Genomic DNA, 23,424 nt, shown 5'->3' with positions numbered 1-23,424 from the left:
CCCAACTAGCTGGGATTACAGGCACGTGCCACTACGCCCAGCTAATTTTTGTATTTTTAGTAGAGACGGGGTTTCACTATGTTGGTCAGGCTGGTCTTGAACTCTTGACCTCGTGATCCGCCTGCCTTGGCCTCCCAAAGTGCTGGGATTACAGGTGTGAGCCACCGCACCCAGCTGACCAGATGTGTTTTTAAGGAGTCTATATTTGTAAAGATGCTGAGGGTCCTTAGATAAAAAGAAATATCAACATACTTTTTCAAAGCCCAATTGAGGAATGACGTCCTCGAGAACCAAGAAAGCAGACACTTCCTAATGAAGCAACGATCAAGATACTCTCAATTATTGGAAAAGGCAAAGAGTTGAATGACAAGTTTAAATTTGTTAATCCAAAGAATATATATTCCTTTATCCAAGAAACAAGTTTATTGTTAAAATGTTGCCATATAAGCAATGAACCAGACCCCACACATTTCTTTCCATGTTTTCCTTGCACGCTTTTCATTTCCCCAATTGCAGTGGGGCCAACACCTGCTGAGGTGGAGCAGGTACATAATTGAAGTCGAAAATTGCAGAATGTTACACTGAGTGCTGCTTCTCCCCACTCACAACAGAAAAAGGGAGGGCAGAAATGGAGACACAGGTCCATGGAAGTTAAAGGCATTGAAGTCAGGTTCACGGTCCATGAAGTTGGGGGCAAGTGGGAGAAAAAAATAAAACTGAATATAAAGACAGAGACTTGCAGGCAAATTACAATGAAATCCAACGTTTTGACAATGTTGAAAAAGGGAAATTGACAAAAATGCTACATTCTGAGGGAATGTTTTTTGTTTTCTTTTTTACTATCTAAGGTTTCAGGTTAAGAAAAACTAAGTTTATATTTTGAAACAGCACAGAAAAGGATAGGGAAGTTTGTAAATACTTAAAACAACAGCAGAGAATTAACAAATAGACTTAGGGTATTAATAACAGGGGTGAGGAGTGGGCAATTCCTAAGAGGTCTGTCTTAGTTATCTTATTTTGCATGAAAAATCTGTAAACATTGTACTGACCTTTTCCTGGAAGTAATTCATATACAAAATATACTTAACAAGAAACTCTGCAACATCCAAATGTCACAGTCATTCACTTCACAGAAGGTAAAAAGTGTTCTTCAGAAGAAGGGGAAAAAATTATTTCACTGAAATTAGAAGTGCTTTAACATTGGTTTTGACGTGAACATGGTCACTTTTAAATTGAAAGTGGGGTGTAGAAAAGCAAAAGACTTTCACAACCTGCTTCTAGCGTCTTGTAAAGAACTGAATTTGAATTTGAAGATTTTCAGTTTTCTTTAGCATTGCTGCCATTGTTCTTCTTTAAAATATTTTAATAGGTAATTCAATTCATATATATGATCAAATATTCAAAAGGTACGAAAGGACTTTCCTCTTATTGCTGCTCCCAAAGACTATTTTCATTCCCCAAATCAAATACTGGCAACCTTAAGTGCCAGTTCCAGTTGGTCCCGTCTCGTTTATTGTGTCTGAGATCTCATCTTCATATATGTTACATACATCAAGCTACAGATGTGAGCTCTGATTCACTGTTAAACTGGGATCCTGCCTCTGTGCCCAGGGCTGTTTTGTTTGTTTGTTTGTTTGTTTTTCCCACCCCACCACAAGGGTCAGTTGTATCTGTGCGCATATTTGCATATCATTTTTGTCTGCATCTCCAGTGCTGGAACTCTGGATATTGGTAGCTACTCCTGTTACCTTTGCAAGGATATGGGTTGCTTGGCTGGATCGCTGTTGGTGGCTATATCTCCCAAATACTGTTTCCCACTCCCCATCCCTCCCACCGTGATTTACTTGTGGCATCTATAACAAGTCTATCTTGATGTGGACAGGTCAATCTTAAGGTTTTCATTCTTTTTTATAATTATGTGGTTCATATCCAATATCGTCGAAGTGAGAATGCCAAAACAAAGACTTATTCACAAAATAACACTTATCACTTATTAGTATAAATTCATCTACCCACTAGAGATTCCAAATGGAAAAAGCCATAATGGTAGAGTTGCCTGAGAATCCCATTGCTGAAAGAATATTTAATTTCAGAAACAAAGCTCAAATACTTCATTCCAAGGTAATTAGACTTGTTTTCCTTATGGAGAAAGTAGAGCTTGGTAACAGGTATAGACTGGATTAATTCCTACCTCTGTCTCTAATATCTGACCTCGGGCAAATTCCTAATGTTTCTAAGTAAGAACTTCCTCAAGTATGAAACAGAAAAGGTAATGATGTTACCCTCTTCATGGGATTTTTGTGATGGCTGAAGGGGATAACACATGTAAAGCACCTAAAATAGGGCCTGGCACATAGTATTACTTAACAAATATTATCTATAAGAATTTGAATATGAGGAATTTTCATATTTATTGGGCAAGAAAATTAATTTTCTTCTGAGAAATGAACCAAGGAAACAAAGAAACTTTTTCTTTGTCAGAAAACCCTTATAAAAGTGATATGAGTGGGGTAAAAATAGTAAAAGCAAATTGTGTGTCAAAGACGATAGTAAGTGCTTTATGTATATTATCTCATTTAATTCACAATAACTCCCCATGGTAGAATTTAATTTTTAATCTTTTGAGATAGAGAAACTGGAGTTTCATCAGGTTGCTATATGCAATGAAGTTAAGATCTAGTTGTTTTTCTACAATTTTCTCATGATAGTATCCTGTTCCAATTTCAAAGGCAAATGTGTATTGAAATTGCTAAATTTCATATGTTATACTTTTAAAATGTTATATTTGTTTCAAATATCTTGCATAAAGGGATCTAGATTTGAAATTCTAAAAATGTGAGTAAGGCCAAATTACAAGACAGCAAAGCCCACGCCCGGCTCTGTAACTACTGCATTCTCTCCTGCTTGAGTCTGGTAACGGCACTAAATAAGGCCTTTCTTCATTTTATTATGCATCACAGGGGAAAGGCTCCATCACAAACTATGGCTTAGCAGGAAAATAAACTTGGATTCAGCAAATTAACTTTCAGCATAGTTTTCAATGACTAGGGTCTCAGACTGTTAAATTTTGAATTTCAGAAACACGCTCTAGCAAAGAACAACAGCTGCTGCTGAATCCCAATCCGCAAAGCAACAGCAGTTGCAGCATCTGGACCAACAGCTACCAAAGCTATATCAGTAAATAAGGTGAAAGTCCCCATGCAATTTGACCCTTCAAAATCTTCTCCCCAAGCCTGCAATGGGGGGCTCAAAGGTATCTTCACAAGGAAGGCAAATGGCATATTTTTTAAAAAGTCTGCTCAGGCAGGAGCCTGTGACCTTTGCTCTCTGTTGGTAGAATGGATGCTAACGTTGCCAGCTGGAAGTAAATGGATATTTTAATTGAAACACATACCACTATCTCCAACTGGGGGTTGGGGGAAAGCAAACTAGAGAGTCTTTCTAAGTTATCTAATGAGCACCTAGCATGACTTAGCTTCCTACAAATGATCCTCCATTAGCCTGGGCTTGTTTTGCAAACAAATACTCAAATAGAAAACCGCTCGGCTCTTGTACATTTGGCACTGTTTCCCAATACCAGCCCTATTAGCGAATGTGAAATATAAAGTGTAATTTAGGATCATGTTCATTTTTGTTTCCTGGGGAAAATGGAAAAGAAAACAGTATTAGAACATAAGAACTGCAACACACACATATATATATACATATATATATAAAATCTCGATGGGGTATAGTATGCAATTATTGATATAAGTGTGTATCAATCTTACTAAAAATTATTTTTTCATAGATGCAACTTTCTCTTCACTTCCAATCTGTTTAAAATATGTGATATTTTCCCAGAACTTATTATTCCAGCGAAAGAAATTAATTAGTCCTAAATTTACTATTATCACTTAGGATAAAGGAAAGAGTTCTTCATTGAATGTGAAATGTTGGCTATCTATCAATATGGTGTACTCCACATGCAGATGTTTGTTTAAATGGCAAGAAATATTTTGCGAAGACAAAAAAGGTCATTAGTCATTACCACTCAAGTTATTTAGCCTTTCTAAAGATTACCGATGCTTGCTTGCTTTCATTATATTACTTATTTTAAAGAGACGTCACATGTGAGGTTAAGGTATTTCACAACAATGTTATTTTTCTTGATTGTTGTTCAAATACATAAGAAAGAGGCTTAAAAATGAAGTTACTGGACAAGAGAACAGAAAACACAGCCAAATTTAAGGTTTGACATGAGCAAGAAGACAAACAGCTGACTTTTCTGCTTTGTTATCAAAGTAGCTTTTATTATGTTCCCACAAAATTAACAGGGTTATGCTGGATATTGAGCAAAGTTCTTTTTTTTTTTTTTTTTTTTTTTTGAGGCAGAGTCTCGCTCTGTCACCCAGGCTGGAGTGCAGTGTCATGATCTCGGCTCATAATGTGTTGTATTCTTAGTAGAGACGGGGTTTCACAATGTTAGCCAGGATGGTCTCGATCTCCTGACCTTGTGATCCGCCTGCCTCGGCCTCCCAGAGTGCTGGGATTACAGGCATGAGCCACCGCATCGGGCCAAGGTATTCAGCAAAATTCTAACAAGGACGGCAATATATTTTGTTTGTTTGCTGGAGACAGGGTCTCACTCTGTTGCCCAGGCTACAGTGCAGTGGTGTGATCACGGCTCACTGCAGCCTGGACCTCCTGGGCTGAAGTGATCCTCCCCACTCAGCCTACAGAGTAACTGGGACTACAGGCCAGGCACACACCACAATGATTGGTTAATTTTTTTTTTTTTTTTTTTTTTTTTTTTAGAGATACGGTTTCGCTGTGTTGCTCAGGCTGGTTTCAAATTCCTGGGCTCAAGTGATCCACCTACCTTGGCCTCCCAAAGTGCTGGGTTTAAAGGAGTGAGCCTAACTGCAAATATATATATATATTTTTCTTTTTTTAAAATATTTTCCTCAACTTCATCTAAAATGAATGGCCCTTAAAATATGTTTCATTCAGAAGAGGAAAGGAAGAGAAAAGAACCACATTAATCCAATAAAGAGACCTTAATACAAACTCAATCAGAAGATTGTTGCACTGCTTTTATTGAGTTCTGACATTTTCTGTGTAGATTGTGCAGCGAAGGCACAGCATTACTCATTGGCAATAAATCCATTTAGGTGTGCAGGTGATGCCCAGATGATGTTTATTCCAAGGAATCTTAATATCTTGGCCTCTTCAAAAACTGCACAAATAAACTTGGCTCAATATTAACCACAGTTAGTGAACCTTAGGATAAAGAAATGTGATTAGTCATCCAGTGATGCAGTCTTCATTCACCCTTGGCATCATGCCAAGGGTACCCCATGCTACTGTGTATTCACTCCATTCTTAATAACTTGAAAAAATGGAGATGTTAGTTGCCTTTAAGAATTATGCATTTTCTATGAGGATTTAAGGTTGCTGAGAAGGCAACTATGAACAATCAATAGTTACTTAATAAATGCTGTATAAATATATAGTAAGTAAATATTCATGTCTTTTTATAAAGTAGACTTCAACAGAGCTCTAGAGACTCTGGGATTTTCAGTGATCTGAAAAAATTGAGTGCAGAATTTGTTTGTATTCATCCATCCCTAGTGATCCATATACTAAGTCAATTGTGTACTAAATTGTTACTGAGAAAATTCAATTCATTACAACATGTACTGGGCAATTATCATTAATTATGTGTCCAGCACTGTTGTTGGTTAGAATATACACAGTAGGATCCTTGTCCTGTATATTTGTGTATAATACTGTGGGGAAAAACTTTATGCAAGATATTTGAAAGAAATATAACATTTTACAAGTATAACACATGAAATTTAGCAATTTCAATAGACATTTGCCTTTGAAATTGGAACAGGATACTATCATGAGAAAATTTTAGAAAGATAACTGATTTCACATACTGAGATGTGGTATACATAGCATGGCCTTCTGAGAGATATCAACTTAATGTTCATTTTCATAATCAGATGAAACACCTACCCATTTTTGTGACAACATAATTCATATTCACTTTGGCAAGAAATCTGAAAAGTAGAATGGCATAGGACAAGAAAAGTCTACTCTTGAACCCACCACTCCCCACAACCACAGCTGAATGTTTGTTGCATGGGCTTTGAAGGGAGGGCCACTGTTGTAGCCGCCACATATAAAAATTCTCATACATACACCATACAAAAATCTAACTCAGTGATAGACTCTCAGGAGCACACTGTTTACTTAAAAATAGTGTTATACAGACACACACACATTAAAGGATATATGGAACCAACTGGCACATTTTGCTCTCTAAACCACATGCCTGCTGTCAGCCATCAATTAAACACAACAAACCCCACAGTGTAAACCTGTTAGTTGTTGTTCAACAGGGATTTAAATTTTCGTCTACATAACTTCAAACTCCACAGTCAATTCAATTATTTAAATGAAAATAAACAAGCACTCCCATTGATTTTCAGGGAATAGACTTAATTTTCTACTTTTGAAACATATTCAAGGACCTTAATAATGGATACCCTTCACTTTGGTTCAAGCTTTCTTTGTTTCATCATGGAAACAAAGTATCCTCTGTATCACTGTATCACTCGTAATTCCCCGTCTCCATGCTTTCATTCCTATTTCCACGTTTCTGAATCCTTCCTAACCTTCAAGACAGTTTATATTCTGTCTTTTCACAAAGCCATTTATAGTCTTCTTGTCAAGAAATAATTTCATTCTCTTCCATGTTTTTATCTGCATTTTAATTCATGGTACCAATCAGCATTCCAGTTATTTATGCTCTTATCTAAGTGGCTCTATGGGACTGTCAGCTCCTTATAGGTAAGAAAGTGAGCGCTATGACAGTGACGAGGATGAAGAGCAGCGGTGAACCCTCATATATTACAAGCACACTCTTTGCTAGACTTATGCTAGGCTTTTTATGTACATCGTAGTTTCAAAACAGGTATTATTATACTTATTTTACAAATGAAAAGCTAAAATTTTTTCCCAGAGAGTTTAAGAAACTTACAAGATCATTTTGTCAATACAACGCACCTCCTAAATTTGAAACACATTCTGTCAAGATCTAAGGCCTGTGCTATTTATATGGCTAAAATTTTTCTAAATAAAACTTGACATAATGTCATATAGATAAAGACCCTTCCCCAACTATGGAGAATGAATGAAGAAAAGACTGTAGACTGTTTAAGACAGCTAGAATATACATGGGAAAAAATAAGAAATGCCTGATTTAGAATTAGAAAGCAGAAAAATAATCTCAGCCATTGGAAGAAAAAAAATACCAATACATTTTGGGAATGTGGCTAGTAATTTAAAAATATATAACATTTATATTAGTTAAACTTGGCCCCCAAACTTCTTCAGTTTCAGAATACATTTTGGAGTTCTATGCGCCAGACAGAAGCTAAGTCGTGGAACTAACAGGAGGTTTTGACTGATTGCTAATCTGCTATTTGTGAGGGGACTCAGAACACTCAAGGCCTGAAGATATTCTTAGAAGCTACTTCTCTTAGTAAAAGGTTTTCAGCCACTGCCCAGAGAATGAGAACAAGCCTGGCTGGTCTAATGATCAAGGGAACAAAGTCAGTAAACCTTGGACTAGTGGTCAAGGAGAACATTTTAAACAGTTCTTATTATATGCTTTTATTTTCCTTAAATCTCTACTTTGCTTAAATCATTACTTAATGGAAGAATTTATGTAAGTACCTCCTTAACCTATTTTTTTGACATCAATCATAATATATCATACAGATCTTCAGATTTATATTGCTGTAGGCTTCTACTTGTACTCTAAATACAGACAACCAACTCAATTATGGAAAAAGCAGTCCAAAGTTGTATTCACAAAATATCATAAAGTATGTGTGGAGGGATTACTATACCCAGAATATAGGAAATTCCCTCATGCTCACAGAGACTGTATTCTACTTTTCATTTTATAATTATAAACTATTTAACACAGGAATTAAGACTTCCAATTTATTTTATTTTTCTCAGAAGTTATTTGAATAAAGTTTCATGACACCAAATATTAATAATTTCATATTACATCCTTATCCCAGATTCCTTAGAGATCAGGCACTTTTCCTTCAATTAGGCATAAAGTCATTTTAATCCTTTAACACATTAAAGTTAAATTATACAAGTTTTCTACAATAACCATACCTTATGTTTGAATCAAAGTGTGCTATGAAAAAATATAGTTACACAATGGAGTACTATTCAGTCATAAAAAGAATGAGATCCAGTCATTTGCGACAATATGGATGGAACTGAAGATCATTATGTTCAGTGAAATAAGCCAGGTGCAGAAAGACAAACATCATATGTTCTCATTCATTTGTAGGATCTAAAAATAAATACAATTGAACTCATGGCCATAGACAGTAGAAGGGTGATTACCAGAGGCTGGGAAGGGGAGAGGCGGGCAGCAAGTGAGTGGTGGAGAGGTGGGGCTGGCTAACAGGTTAAAAAAAAATTATTATAGAAAGAATAAATAAGACCTACTATTTGATAGCACAACAGAGTGACTATAGTCAACTGTAACTTAATTGTATATTTTAAAATAACTTACAGTGTAACTGGACTGCCTGTAACTCAAAGAATAAATGCTTGAGGGGATGGATACTCCATTCTCCATGATGTGCTTATTTCACATTGCATGCCCGTATCAAAACATCTCATGTACCCCCAAAATATTTATACACACACACACACACACACACACACACAATTTACCCCCAAAAATTAAAAATAAAACAATAAAATAAGATACTGGGCTTCAAAAAATATCATCCCAGCAAAAAAAAAGTAACCCAAAAATTAAAAAGTATTTTACCAATTGTGAAAAATAAACACACATTAGGTCCTATGAACTAGAAAACAGATGGAACAAGGAAAATAATTGTGTAGTTCATAAACTTAAAAATGCAAAAATCCACAGTATACATCTGCAACAGTTAAAATTAATTGCTGATCTTGGGTATAATTGTATAATTCACTGTCAAAATTGAAAAGAAAAAGGGGTAACTTACTTAACATATAAAAGTCATTATTTGATGAGCAACAGGTGCTTGAATGCCACCTTAGATATGGAGGCCTGTTATTGGCTGACTTTAATATGTCAGAAAAAAGATTCAAAAACTTCTGTAAAATTTCTCTGCCCCAGCTCTACATCCTGGTAACTAACCTCTCAATTCCACATAAGCCAGTGATAAGTGTGGTGGTGCAGAGAACACTCGCTTCAGAACAGGAGATCCTTTCTGAGTTCAGTCGAGACCAAAGAATGATCATCTCTGGTGTTGAACCCAGCAATCTGTATATTAACTGATTCTCCAGGAAATTCATGGACATCTTAAACATTTCTTATTCAAGCCTGTGTGTGTGACTGTGCATATGTGCATACTTGCAATGGAGAAAAACACATTTATCCTGTTTTTTATGACAAGAACCTCTACTTGCTTTATTCTAAGTAAAGGCAATCTTTGTCCGGGGAATTTAAAATTAGTTCCACTAAATCCACTGGAACCAATGCTGCTGATATCACATATGAATTCCAGGTTTATGGACCCTAAGAGTTAATGGATAATGAGGATTCAAGGTTCCCTATTTTCTTCTGTCATAATTATTGTAGGAATATAACTAATTCATCTAACTTGTCTCTGCCCTTGGAACTGCACAGGTTGCTACCATTGTCAGACAACACTGCAGCATTATTAAATATGCTTCATATTAAGTCAGGTATGGGAAGATAAAATAGAAAGAGGAGACATAATCTCTGAACTTGATGAGCTTAGACTTCAACAGGGAATATGCAATGGATCATATTTTTTAGAAGAATACTATTACAAGAACACTAAATAAGTGAAAATGATAAAGTGTCAACTATAGAAGCATTAAGGAGAAAGAGACAGGAAGACTGAGAGAACTAAATCCTGTAATGACCACAGAACTCTTCTTTCAAAAGGAGAAAACATGCAAATAAATTTTAAAAAATAAAACAAAACACGTGGAGAAATCCAGTTTCTTCCAACATTCAAAGGCCTTGGAGCCCCGATTTCCTGCTATCTTACTTCAAAGTTTGCTTTTCATGTTCAAGTCGTTTATATTCAATCAGACCACTAGGAAGGGAGCAAACAGTATGAAGACCGTAAACTACTATATATAGTCATCCCAAGAATATTTGTCCATTTAATGAATATAGCAAACCTTTTGCAAGAATAACAAATGGCACATTCTGAAACTGTGATGAGTGATTTTTAAAAATTTATCTGAGCACTGTGGACCATGCACAGTTATTCTTAGCTGGGCACTGGTTCTTCACATTTGGGTTCAGGATCCTGTTCTTGTCTAAGGGAATGCTTAGAATGATAGAAAACAGCTTAGGCAAGCTACCTCTTTTTTTACATTTGCTAAAATGCCAAACCCCAAGAGCTCATGTCAATGTTGGTCATTCAGTGAAAAATCACCGAGTGACTACTGAATGATACGGAAATGTTATTTGTAATGCATTTGATAATAAACACTTTACATTGTCATTTGAATCTTGCCAAAGTTCGGGTTTTGATATTTTCCTTATTTTGATGTCCATATGGCTCACAAACAAAAGTTTAACATATTCAATCACACTTACCAAAGAGATTTAAAGATTAAGCCTCATTTTAACAGGCCTGTTCATGTGGATAGATTAGAGATGTCATTTCCAGCACAATAATAATAGAATATTGGATGGGAGCATAAGCTAAGTAGCCTGGAATTGAGTCAAAATCCTATAGGTTGTGTTCAGCTTTGCAATTTGAAAATGATGTGCTCTGTAGAATTTACTGTTGAATATACAAAAATTGAGAGTAGTAACAACCGCTGACATTGTTCTGCATGTACAATGGATTCACAGTCTGGATATCTTCAGTCCTGTGTATGTTCAAGTCAGCTCTCTTTCTTTTTTTTTTTTTTTTTTTTTTTTTTTTTTTTTTTTTTTTTTTTGACAGAGTCTCACTCTGTTGCCCAGGCTGGAGTGCTGTGGCACAATCTTGGCCCACTGCAACCTCCATCTTCTCAGTTCAAGCGATTCTTGTGCCTCAGCCTCCTGAGTAGCTGGGATTACAGGCCTGTGCCACTACACCTGGCTAATTTTTGTTTTTTTTTTTTTTTTTTTTTTTTTTTAGTAGAGACAGTTTTATCATGTTGTCCAGGCTGGTCTCAAACTCCTGACCTCAGGTGATCCGCCCACCTCAGCCTCCCAAAGTGTTGGGATTACAGGCATGAGGCACTGTGCTGCCCAACTCTCTCTTTCTCTCTCTCTTTTAATCTCTTTATTATGGAAATTCAGAAACTATACACAACCCAGAATAGCCTATGAACTCCCCAAAGACTCATCAACCAGCTTCAACAATGATCATCTTTCTGCCCATCTCATTCCTCTCTTTTTATTTTTTTTTAGTTTTGAGATGGAGTCTCACTTTGTCACCCAGGCTGGAGTGCAATGGCATGATCTCAGCTCACTGCAACCTCCGCCTCCAGGGTACAAGCGATTCTCCTGCCTCAGCCTCCTAAGTGGCTGGGATTACAGGCACATGCCCCCATGTCCAGCTAATTTTTTGTATTTTTTAGTAGAGACGGGGTTTCATCATGCGGGCCAGGCTGGTCTTGAACTCCTGACCTTGTGATCTGCCAGCCTCGGCCTCCCAAAGTGCTGGGATTACAGGCATGAGCCACTGCGCCTGGCCCATCTCATTCCCTTCTACCTGCCCATCTCAGTATTCCATCAGGACATGGTTATATCCTTTCAGATAAAGGTTCACTGAAATTATTTTTCTCATATTCTTAGAATACAAAAAGCATACAAATGCTGTTCTTGTGGCTTTACTATCTTATCTGTTTTGAAAAAAAAAAAAAAAAAAGGAAATCTTACATTGGCTCAGTGGAAGAAGAAAGAATAATTTTTTATCCCTGTTACTTATCACTCAGGAACATAAAGAATCTCTTGGCACCAAATCCCAGAGAGAGTGAGTGGTTTCTACTCCATTTCCCACTGTCCCACTGAAGATCAGGCCTCACTGGAGATCATGAGTTTACTGGTGTTAAGCACACTATGCAGTTGAACCAGCCTACTGAGCTACTGTGTTCTCAGGTCAGAAGACAAAAATGTTTCCGGGGAGCTGTAATTTACATCCCTATTAAATATTTTTTCTTGATTTTCATTAAAATAAGAAAATAAGTTTTCTCTACTTAGTGGCAGATCAATTTAACTTAAATAAAATTTCTCCTATAATTCACCCATACTTACTCAAAGGATTAGTGAGCCTCTGTCAGAGAAAGGATACTTGTCTGCTCATTAACATTCACGACCAAGAATCCTTCTGGTAGAACTGGTTTCAGAGTCTGATAGAGCAATACTTAAAAGAAATTGGCTTGTCTGTGAAACAGCTGCTCAGCAAAGCCACCATGCAAGGGAATTGGTGATAATAAGATGATAATATTACAACCACACTGGGAGCATAATGTATTTCAAGTTACTTTGAGGTGTGTGGTAGGGGTCTTACAATTAGAAAAAGATTGGAAGTTCATCACTGAAGCCAGAGCTGATGATCAGCAGCGTGTAGCCTTAGTTTTAAAAGATCTGTCAAAGTTCAAAGAAAGAAAGAGAGAGAGAGAGAGAGACAGAGAGACAGAGAAAGAAGGAGGAGGAGGAGGAGGAGGAAGAGGAGGAGGAGGAAGAGGAGGAGGAGGAGGAGGAGAGAAGGAGGGCATATTCCAGTTGTACAAAGATCTGGGTTCTACATGCACCACATTTAAAGGACCCCCTACCAGGATCTTCTCTTTTAGCATTGTAAAAATGCAAGGCTTGAAAGGTGTTTGTGATTTACAAACCTGTTCAGTAGCTCTGTCAAAGCCAAAATCTCTAATTGGATGATTTTTATTTTTGGAAGATCTACCCTTTGGGAAAATTGGCAGATTACTTTCCCATGCCAGTGAGACTGCTTCTCTAATTTCTAAAACTCAGTTCAGCGCATTCTGATTTCAAGAGGAGTGTCCTTCAGATGAAATACATGTCGCTGAGCTGGTAGCCTAGCAAATGTACAGAAGGCTTTCAGCTAATTACTTCCTAGAATGATTAACATTATAAGCCCTACGAATTGCAGTTACCTATAATTCTGTGCAATGATTTAGGACAGCAGCAGCACAATACACAGAAATATTACATCTATTTATCCATGTAACATTAATAACATCATAGAGGGGCGTGTGTTGTAGTGTTTGTGTGTGTATGGTTATACATGTATTTGTTAGTGTGTTAGGATATTGGAGGTAGTAAGACAATTGTGTCTGTCTTGCTGTGATTTATTTAGAAAATAAGTATTGTTCTTGAATTCCTAAGGAATCTATTTTTTAAAAGTCAATGTGATTAGTAAAACATTGGGAAGTAGCAAGAGGCAGTCACTTGAGGACTATGGTAGATTATGATACAGAAATAATCATTCCTTTCCCCACCTCCACTTCCTTGTAGTAGTATAATCTCTTGTCCCACTAATGTTGGAAATTGCCATTAGATTTCCTTTGGCTTATGAACCTTAGGAAGACAGTGTGGCAATTCTAGTTTAGGCTTTAAGGAGCACTCTGCCTCCACCTGTCTATATTAGCATCTCCAAACTCCACTAAGAGAAGAACATGCTTAAGACAGAGTACTGCTTTCAAAAGAATAACCTACTTCTAGACCAGACCAGACCAAAATGACTCTAAATGCATAGTTTAGAGTCAAGCCTGCATGAGCACATCTTAGAACAGCCAATCTCTAGTCAACTCAAAGATGTACTATGGAAAAACAAACACTTCTTGTTTATGCCCTGAAATTGTGTGTTTTTTTGTTACAAAACAGTAGCAGGCTGGTGCGAGGAATAAAACATTGTGATAGAATATCTATCTAATAGATATATGCTAAATGTCAATAAATTAACATTGTTGAAAATAAAATCAATAGTAAATGATTTACAATATGTCTGACAGACTTTGTGGACTTGCATACAAAATCTTTGATTCATTTTGTCTCATCCTGGCACTTCTTTAATTATCACAATCTTAAGACATTCTTTGAATATTGAACTGCAAGCTCTTCCAAAAAGTCTTCTTGGATGCCACTAAATAGAAAACTTGCCTCCCTCCTCTTTGCAATGGACTTCTACTTTAGGATACAAGTAATTCTGCCTTTCTTACTCTTAGGTTTATACTTATGTCTACCCCAAAACGTAAACTCCTTGACAGGCAATGACCAAATTTTAGTCATTATTAGTCATTTTTTAATCTACAACAATACTTGGTTAAGTGCCTTCTCTGTGGTAGGCTCTAAATGAATGTTTTCAAATAGAAATCACACACACATACAAAAAATATCACCTTTGTGACAAGAAATATGAAAGACGCTATCACCATATGGAAACCTATTTAGGGTTTTTTCCTTTTCAAATAAGTGTATTCTCTGAGAAAATTAGGCCATATATTAAAGAAATCATTATGTTATTGCCATCTCTACAGTATATAGATGAGAAATGATACTTAAAAACAAAACACAAGCAGATTTGTAGTGCAAAAATATTATGTCACTGTATATAAATTATTTCTGCATCCAGTTCAATGGGTAGTCTGCAGGTGTTACTATAGAATAAGTTCTTCATAAGGATAGAACTTACTGTTCAATATTTTTATTTTGCTTTTAAAAATGTACCGGCTGCCAAAATTTCTGGACAAATATATATCATTAAAATACATTAATAAAAGCCAGGAAGGAAAGTAAAATAATAAGACCAAAAACACATAAACAGAAAACTTCATATGGAGCTCCAAATGTGAATATATTTCAGCTCAAATAAATCCAAAGGAAAAAGAACCTAAATAAAATATCCCTTCAACTAAATTTTCCTGCCTTTGAATAATCCATATTCCACAGACATTCTTGGAGGTTAGGGTGTTAGTGCCAACATCAAGACAGAAACCACTAGGCTTTGTGAGGTAAACAATAATAATAATAATACATCTTCATTGATTCAACAAAGGCTTTTACAAAAAACACCTATTCCTCTTTAATTTAGGTACAAATTCCAATTTAATACTGTTCCTGCCTTTCCCAAAGATATGGGTGGATCCTTTACCCACCAATATTTCTACTGCCCTTTTAAAGAAATATCAAAAAATTTTCAACAGTATCCATTCAAAAGAAATAGAAATTTAGAATTTCAACCAAGTATTGACTTCCTATATATAACACGACTATTTCTAATTCTGATTTAAGTATTAGGTTGCAGTCTTGGATTCATCATTCTTAGTGGAAACTTGGCAAGTCATTTACCCTGTCAAACCTCCAGATTCCTTGAGGGCTGGACTATATTTAGGTGGGTAATTTTTTTTTTGTAGGAGTTAAAAACAAATCTTCCACTTTTCCTTGACAGTCATTTCCACATCCTCCCCACAATAACTGGGACAGGACAGACCCAGCAGGGTGAGATAGAGGAATAGGCGGTGTTGACCACAAGACGCCAGCACATCTGGGAACTGGAAAGCACTGGAGAGATGATGTGGTAGGTGGCTGAGAGCAGAGATCCAGGAGTGCTCAGACTGGGATGCAATCCTGACTCTGCCATTTATTATAACATCTGCGTGACTGCACTGCAGTTTGCCTCAAATACCTAGGGTTAAAAATCTATGAAGGGCAGGGAACAGGGTCAAGATGTTGCCTCTTATGACTATTACTAATAGCTGAATATTTGCCTGTTCTCCACTTCGTCTTACACGTGAGCTACTTGGTAGCCAGTAGCAAAAGAGGACTTAGACATAAATGCCAATTTGACAGGCTAGTCACTAAACACAAAAATACTAAAAATGAGTGAGTACACAAAGATGACTCTCCCCTTGTCTACGTTTTAATATGCTTTTGTTTATTGTTGCCTGGGGTGTTTGGCAGAGGAGAGGAAGGTGAGAAGGAAGGCAGTAATGTGATCATTCTGCCTGATGTACTAGATTGGGTCTTCATCCATCCAAAATTTTAATCCTGGGGAGCAACAGAAAAGCTGGGCTTGGCTACAGAGCATATTGAGAACATCACTGCATAGTTCAGGGAGAACTTTTGCAGTGGCCAGGACCCAGACCAAAGGATGAGGGGCTTACAGGGATGTGTAATGAGAGCCAGAAATTGAGATTTGGCTGGAGAAATAAGAAAAAAAGCAAAACAACAAATATCTTGTCGGATCCTTGGAGAAGCAATGTCAAGAAACCTCTATTACATAGACTTTTATCATGACATTTTAATTCTATATTCAAAAACTTAAAAAAGATATACAGCTGTAAGGAAATTCTCTGCCAAAGAATTAAAATTTCTGGAATTGATATTATATACTTTTAAAATTTGTTGCCTCTCAGGTATGAATGCTAGGCTAATCCTGGAGCTAAGCATAGAAACTCAGGAAGGTTGGGTAATAACTCGTATTGATTCCACTTTAACTTCCTACCATCCGATGAGTATTTATAATTTTACAAATTATAAAATTATAGCCTCTCTTCTAAATGTTATCAAAATATCAATTTAAAAAAGACAGAGAAAGTAAGATAATAAATAGAATATGGTTTTAAGTTAACGGTATTGGAATCTCAAATTTTCAAAACAGTCATCGCTGCCACAAAATAAAAAGTTAAATGGAATCAAAGCATTTCTCATACAGTAAGAAAAGTGATAACCAGAGATTAATCATTACCAGTGATTGACTTTAGCCTCTGAATATATCTTGGATTGGATCACATGTATGCAATTTAAATTGCTGCTGTACTTAATAAAAATAGAAAGAAAAGTCATCAACATTTCTTAATTTTAATTAAGCAGTGGTTTTTCATAAAGAGTATATAGCCAACAAAGCATATACAATCCAAGTGACAAATTAAGACTTCTGAGAAACTAGAAACAGAGGAAGAACCTCAAAATAGACAAGATGGATGAAGAGACTCCAGCAATGATGCAAAATGACTAACCAAATAGGAAGTTACTAAAAATAAACTCAAAGTCCTTCATAGTACCATTGGTTTTATGTGGGAAAATAAAACTCAAAGAGGGTAACATTCCATAACTGAACCTAGATAGTTCTTTTGTGCTCACATCAAACTGACATTCATCAATAAGTGACATGAGAGAGTATTTGGGGGGAAAAAAAGGAAAAAATGGAAAACTACCCACATGAATGCACAATCACTCATGGAAGGTGACTTAGCAGGCCCACCTTTGAGATATAAGAAAATAAATCATACCAGTGTATAACTGACCCTCATGAATCTGCCCAGAGAAAATAGCAGAAATTGTGACAGTGACTTTTTAATTGATGATGATGATGATTATTATTATTAAGTCTAAGTGCTTCAGGAGTTGAGATTATTAGAATCACATTTAGATTCTCTTTTTTTTTTTTTTCCCACTCTGGCCTTAAGCCTCCAAAAAAAAAAAAAAATCTTAATTTCTCTCCCATCCAACTCAATGCAACTGCAATAAGATGAGTGGTTGCTAAAGAATTCATCCCCCCTTAGGTCAGATCTAATCTTAGCAAAATCAATGTCCTGTCAAACTGATTGACATCATACCCTTAGGCACATTAGAACAATTCAAAATATACCTATATACCTACAGGGAGGGAGTAAGTGAGAGATTGGAGAGAGGTTTCTTTAATAAGACAAACCAGATGTGGGATTAGAAACTATAGATGCAAAGATATTAAAAGTTATTGACATAATACAAGAAGTATAAGGCTCAGTCTTGTTTTGTTTTGTTTTTGTTTTTGTTTTGTTTGTTTCTTTTGAGACAGAGTCTTACTCTGTTGCCAGGCTGGAGTGTAGTGGCACAATCTTGGCTCACCGCAACCTCTGCCTCCCAGGTTCAAGTGATTCTCCTACCTCGGCCTCCCCAGTAGCTGGGACTACAGGCGCCTGGCACCACGCCAAGCTAATTTTTTTTTTTTTTTGTATTTTTGGTAGAGATGGGTTTTCACCATGTTGGCCAGGACGGCCTCAATCTCTTGACCTCATGATCCACCTGCCTCAGCCTCCCAAAGTGCTGGGATTACAGGCATGAGCCACCATGCCTGGCCGGCTCAGTCTTGTTGAATGGCTTTACTTGTTTTAAAAATGTCAACTCTTCATAAAGCTACCTAATATTTAATTTTTTTTTGTTAAAGAATATATATTATCTACCATGAATACTGTCCTGGAATTATTTTAACATCACTTTGGAGTATAGCTTTATAAACGCAGTAGAGTTTCTTTCTTGTTTGTTTTCCCAGAGACACAAATCAAAATCACTGGCAACAGATCATTATCACCTGCTTTATGTAACAAATGACAAAACAGCTCAATTTGCTGTAGCTTGAAGTGATAGAGTGCAGTCCCCCAAACACAGAGTCCTATCAGGGGCTTCTGAATGTCACCGGATTTGTAACCTATAACCCTGAGTAACCCCTAAGTACTCCCTAGTTGCATTTAAGGGAACAACATTCACAGCATCACCGCTAAATAAAAATTATTTTCATATACATCCACATATAAAGTTATACACAAGGGAGAGCCAAAGACAGAATGTGAAGACGTTGAAACACACTTGCAGAAAGATGAAACTCCAGTCACTTACACAGAAAGTGTCACATCATTTGTACTGAAAATACCAGGTAGACCTGTCTTCCGTAACGTTAAGAACCAATTTGAAAAAGATCGGTGTTGCTATAATAGTTTAAAACAGCAATAAAATGGAACATTTTACCTACTACACAAGAAAGAAAAAAGAAACATAAAAACTTTGGCCAGCCTTTCCTAAACTGGCTCTGCTGTGCATTGACTGAACTGAGAGAAGAAAATTAATAGCAGCTCTTTTGCTCTAGGGTAATGTTGTAGGACCAATGGAGACCAAAGAAGGTTCACCACAAGGTGCAAGTCTGGTTTACAAGAAATCATAGTAAGGTACATTCATTTCTTAAAGCACTAAAGACAACACACCTTCTAAAAATACTAAATTTATTGTTATCATTGTTGATACTGCTTATAAAGAATCAAACTACTTTTGAATATTTTCAAACTATTCAGGCTCTAATGAGAAAATTCAATGCTGAAATTTCAGTCATAATTTTAATATAAAAATGTTTATTTAACAAATAGAATACAGAAATAACATTGACTGCTTATAATCAGGATATCAAAAGAGGGTCTAAACTTTATACAGAATGCACAACTGCATGTAAAATGTGCTATATGATTGCAATGGCAAAGTCTAAAATAAAGGAATCTGTGTCGCTGACATTTAAAACAAGGCTTTCCTCTTCAAATGTGATGTTATATTTCAAATAATCTTAAATGATGCTTATTTTTTAAGGAGAATCCCCATATGAAAACTAGACAAGCTGCAGTATAACAAAACCTGAACTATAATTCCTCTAACAATGAAAACTTGAGCTAAATCTTTACAATAAATCTCACAGGCAAAGCACAAATGCAAAACAGCTCTTTGTTAAACCAGGTTTTACCAAGATAGTACTAAAAAAAAAAAAAATTACTGTCAAGAAAACTCATGCTTTTTCTAAAAACAGACAATGCTATAAATATTTAAGAGGGATAGAAAAGCTCCCTTTTTTAAAAAATATTTTTCATGTGATACCAAGATTCTCATAGAAAAGTGCACCTATAACAAAGTGAAGTGAAAACCATTTCACCTACCGTCAAATTTCTTATGCCTGGACACAAAAGTGGTGCGCACAAAATGGCTTGTCTCTTCCACAAGGTTTTCAAATTCGAGTTTGCTTTGTTGGCTTAACTTGTCTTCCATTTCTGTGGTGCAGCATGTATATTCCTGAGGACAGATTCTTAAGTGTTCCCCTGCAATGAGAAGTTAAATGTCACTATTGCATTCTAAGGACTTTTGGTAGACGTTAGAAATTTCACTTCTCTAACACTTTGCTCAAATCTTAGGGTGCTTGTTCCATCTACTTCTCCAGCCACCCCCATGAACTCTATCTGGGCCACAGCTCATCAGTGTATCTAACATTCGAAACATGTGGGGGACTTAGGTTGAACCTGATATTTAGTCTCTGTTCCTCATCATAGAAGTGAAGGTGCATTAAAACTTCAAAATACCATGGCATTTTTTCCTGGCTTTTATTTTTAATACATCAAGTAAACATCAGGTGATACAACGACACAAGATGTAATACAGCTATGTATGCTTTTCTCGGGAAACCTCAAGTAAGGCAAAAGACACTCAGTCCCATCACCAAAAGCAAGAAAAGATGACAACTGTCCCTTGGGTTCTCTTTCTGCAAGTCTGTCCCTGGGTATGCATCAGCTGTTCTCTAAGTCCAAGTGAGTGTGTTTTTAATGGTAGGTATCATTCGCTAAGTTGACATTTCTTGTCAGACAGAAAACATTCTCCAGAAAGAAGGAAGTCACTGATGGGTTTAATTAATGCTTACGTTATACGGAAATGTAGAATAAAAGGAATGAAAGCCTTGTATTTAATTCAACAGATCTATCTACTTCTTTCGACAATATTGCTTTCTTTAGTGCTATTTGCAAGTAGAAGCCAATCCTTTGCTTCATGAAATTAAAATGGCCTGTTATTGCATAAAATGTGAATTTCCTATTGAAGCAGTACAGTTAGTGTCAAAAATCTTTCTCACAGCCTGTGGAGGGAAGAATGGAAATCCACCCAATGTCTTGCTAAATAAAACCAACAAATTGCTCCTGCTATTAAAGTCACTGTAGGACACTGAAAACAAATGAACAAAGTGCTTGACTCTGTGATTAAAATTCATTTATAATGTTTAATAGTACTTATAAAAGTAGGTCCTATGACCTTGTGTGAAGTATAGGGTGTCTCATGATTCTTTGTGTAGTTTAACGCTTAAGCTCCTACTTAAAACAACAGCAGAATAAAAAAAAGTTTACAAGTACGTATTAACGTTATGTCTTTTGCCATTTTGAAGTGATTTTTTTCTTTTTTCTTTTTTCTTTTTTTTTTTTTTTTTTTACTGTTGAGGTGTTTGAGTTCCTAATCAAAAGACACATAAATGTCCATCAATTACAAGAAAAAAAAATGCTCAATATGACTAATCATCGGGGAAATGCAAATCAAATCCATTGTTAGGTATCATCTCACCCTAGTTAGGATGGTTGTTATCAGAAAGATAAAAAATAACAAATGCTGGGGAGGATTCAGGGAAAAGGAAACTCACATACTGTCAGTGGGAACGTAAACTATGAAAGTGTCTACGGAGAACAGTATGGAGGTTCCTCAAAAGACTACATATAGTATCCAGCAACCCACTCCTGGACATTTATCTGAAGAGAAGGAAATCAGTACATCAAAGAGACATTTGCAGCCCATGTTTACTGGAACACTACGCACAATAGCCAAGATATGGAATCACTCTAGGTGCCCAAAAACAAATGAACAGATAAAGAAAATGTGGCATATGTACACAATGGAATAGTATTCAGCCTTAAAAAGGATGATATCCCATCATTCACTGCAATATGGATGAAACTGGAAGACATTATATTAAGTGACATAGCCAAGAAGAGAAAGATAAACATTGCATGTTCTCATTCATATGTGGAAGCTAAAATAAGGATCTATTGGAAGTTGAAAGCAGAACAGAGGATACTAGAGGCTGGGAAGGGTAGAGGAAAGTAAGGGGTCTGTGATAAGGAGATTTGTTAAAGGATACAAAATTATAGCTAATAGGAGGAATAAGTTCTAGTGTTCTACACCATTGTAGGATGACTATAGTTAATGATAATATATTACATAGTTTCAAAATGCTAGAAAGAGGATATTGAATGTTTCCAACACAAAGAAATGATAAATGTTTAAGATGATAGACACGCTAATCCCCCTATCTGATCACTATATATTTTATGTATCAAAAGATCCCTATGTACCTTCCACAAATATGTATAATTGTATAATTATTTTATGCCAATTAAAACAAAATAAAAATAAACGTGTATCTTATTAAATTTCTAGAAAGGAAGGAGATAAAAAACAAATACATATGTATTTTTAAAAGAAAAGAAAATGCATTATTCTTGAAAATGATAAACATCAAATTCAAGTTAATAATTCGCTCCTAGGAAGGGTTAGGATTTCAGAGAAATACTCGAATACTTTTATTTATAATCATTTATTTCTTAAGCTGCTTGATGGATATATGGTACTTAATACATTATCTTTACTTTTTCTGTATGATGAAAACATTCTGTAATAAAAACTTGGAAATATGTTATTAAAGCTTAGTAGTCACTACAGTTTTGCTAGAGAGGAGGTCAGAGGGTAGCTGTGAAGAATGAAAAAACAAGCGGCCCTTGACCTTTAGAAGCCAGCCTGGCACTCATTCTGCTGTTACATGTAAACATTCTCACAGAATACCAACCTCAGACAAGACTACTCTGAGACCACAAAAAAAATAGACCAAGTAAGGCCACTTCATAGTTTTGTCTAAGCACAGAAAACAAGGTTACTGTGCCATTCAAAAAGTACCAAGCGGCTGGACATGGTGCCTTACACCTGTAATCCTAGCACTTTGGGAGGCCAAGGCAGGCAGATCACCTGAGGTTGGGACTTTGAGACCAGCCTGACCAACATGGAGAAACCCTGTCTCTACTAAAAATACAAAATTAGCCGGGAGTGGTGGTGCATGCTTGTAATCCCAGCTACTTTGGAGGCTGAGGCAGGAGAATTGCTTCAACCTGGGAGGCTGAGGCTGCAGTGAACTGAGATCACGTCATTGCACTCTAGCCTGGACAATAAGAGCAAAACTCTGTCTCAAAAAAAAAAAAAAGTACCAAGCACTTCCTCTCTTGGCTAATATGATGGACTTCTTTAATAATCACAGATTTATCCTTGTGCTAGTCTTCCATTTTGTCAGGAAGACTTATTGAAATGCCTTATTAGAGAATTACCTTATTATAGAAATACCTCTGCTTTGTGACGGCATCCAATTAAGTGTGAGCCCCTGACTCTATGGACCCTCCCCTAAAACACACAACCAAAACCATATCCTACAATAAATTCTTTCTGAGATCCTCCTACTGGGACATGGTTCTCCATGACATATGCTTGGTCTTGCGATAAATTATAACTAAACCTGTTCAACTACAAGGGTATTCCCAATCATCTTTTTCACGTGACGATGTCGACAACACCAAAATGGAACAATGCGAGTTGTAAAATTCTTCCCAAAGTGATTATGATACCCACATCCCACTGAGAAGCATGGTCCTAGAGCTGAAGACCCTAGGATAGAATAAGCTGACTATCAAAAGCAAATGGTTCATCAATCACTAATTTTCTTTTTAATAAGATATCAAGCCCAAATTATAAGGACAAAAATT

At 36.3% G+C, this 23,424-nt stretch overlaps 1 protein-coding gene across 7 annotated transcripts in view; it reads right to left on the bottom strand.

Moving 5' to 3' along the window:
* Positions 1 to 23,424, bottom strand: part of GPC6 (glypican 6) — a 1,198,922-nt gene that overhangs the window by 868,084 nt on the left and 307,414 nt on the right. For all 7 annotated transcript variants that reach the window (XM_063714643.1, NM_001131444.1, XM_063714644.1 and 4 more), the window contains 1 exon segment: positions 19,750 to 19,908. In XM_063714643.1, the coding sequence (XP_063570713.1) occupies positions 19,750 to 19,908 (159 nt within the window).

Source organism: Pongo abelii, chromosome 14, assembly GCF_028885655.2.
Source record: "Pongo abelii isolate AG06213 chromosome 14, NHGRI_mPonAbe1-v2.0_pri, whole genome shotgun sequence".
Lineage (NCBI taxonomy): Eukaryota > Metazoa > Chordata > Mammalia > Primates > Hominidae > Pongo > Pongo abelii.
Note: the sequence above shows the minus strand (reverse complement) of the source record. Positions and strands in the feature narration are given on the sequence as shown.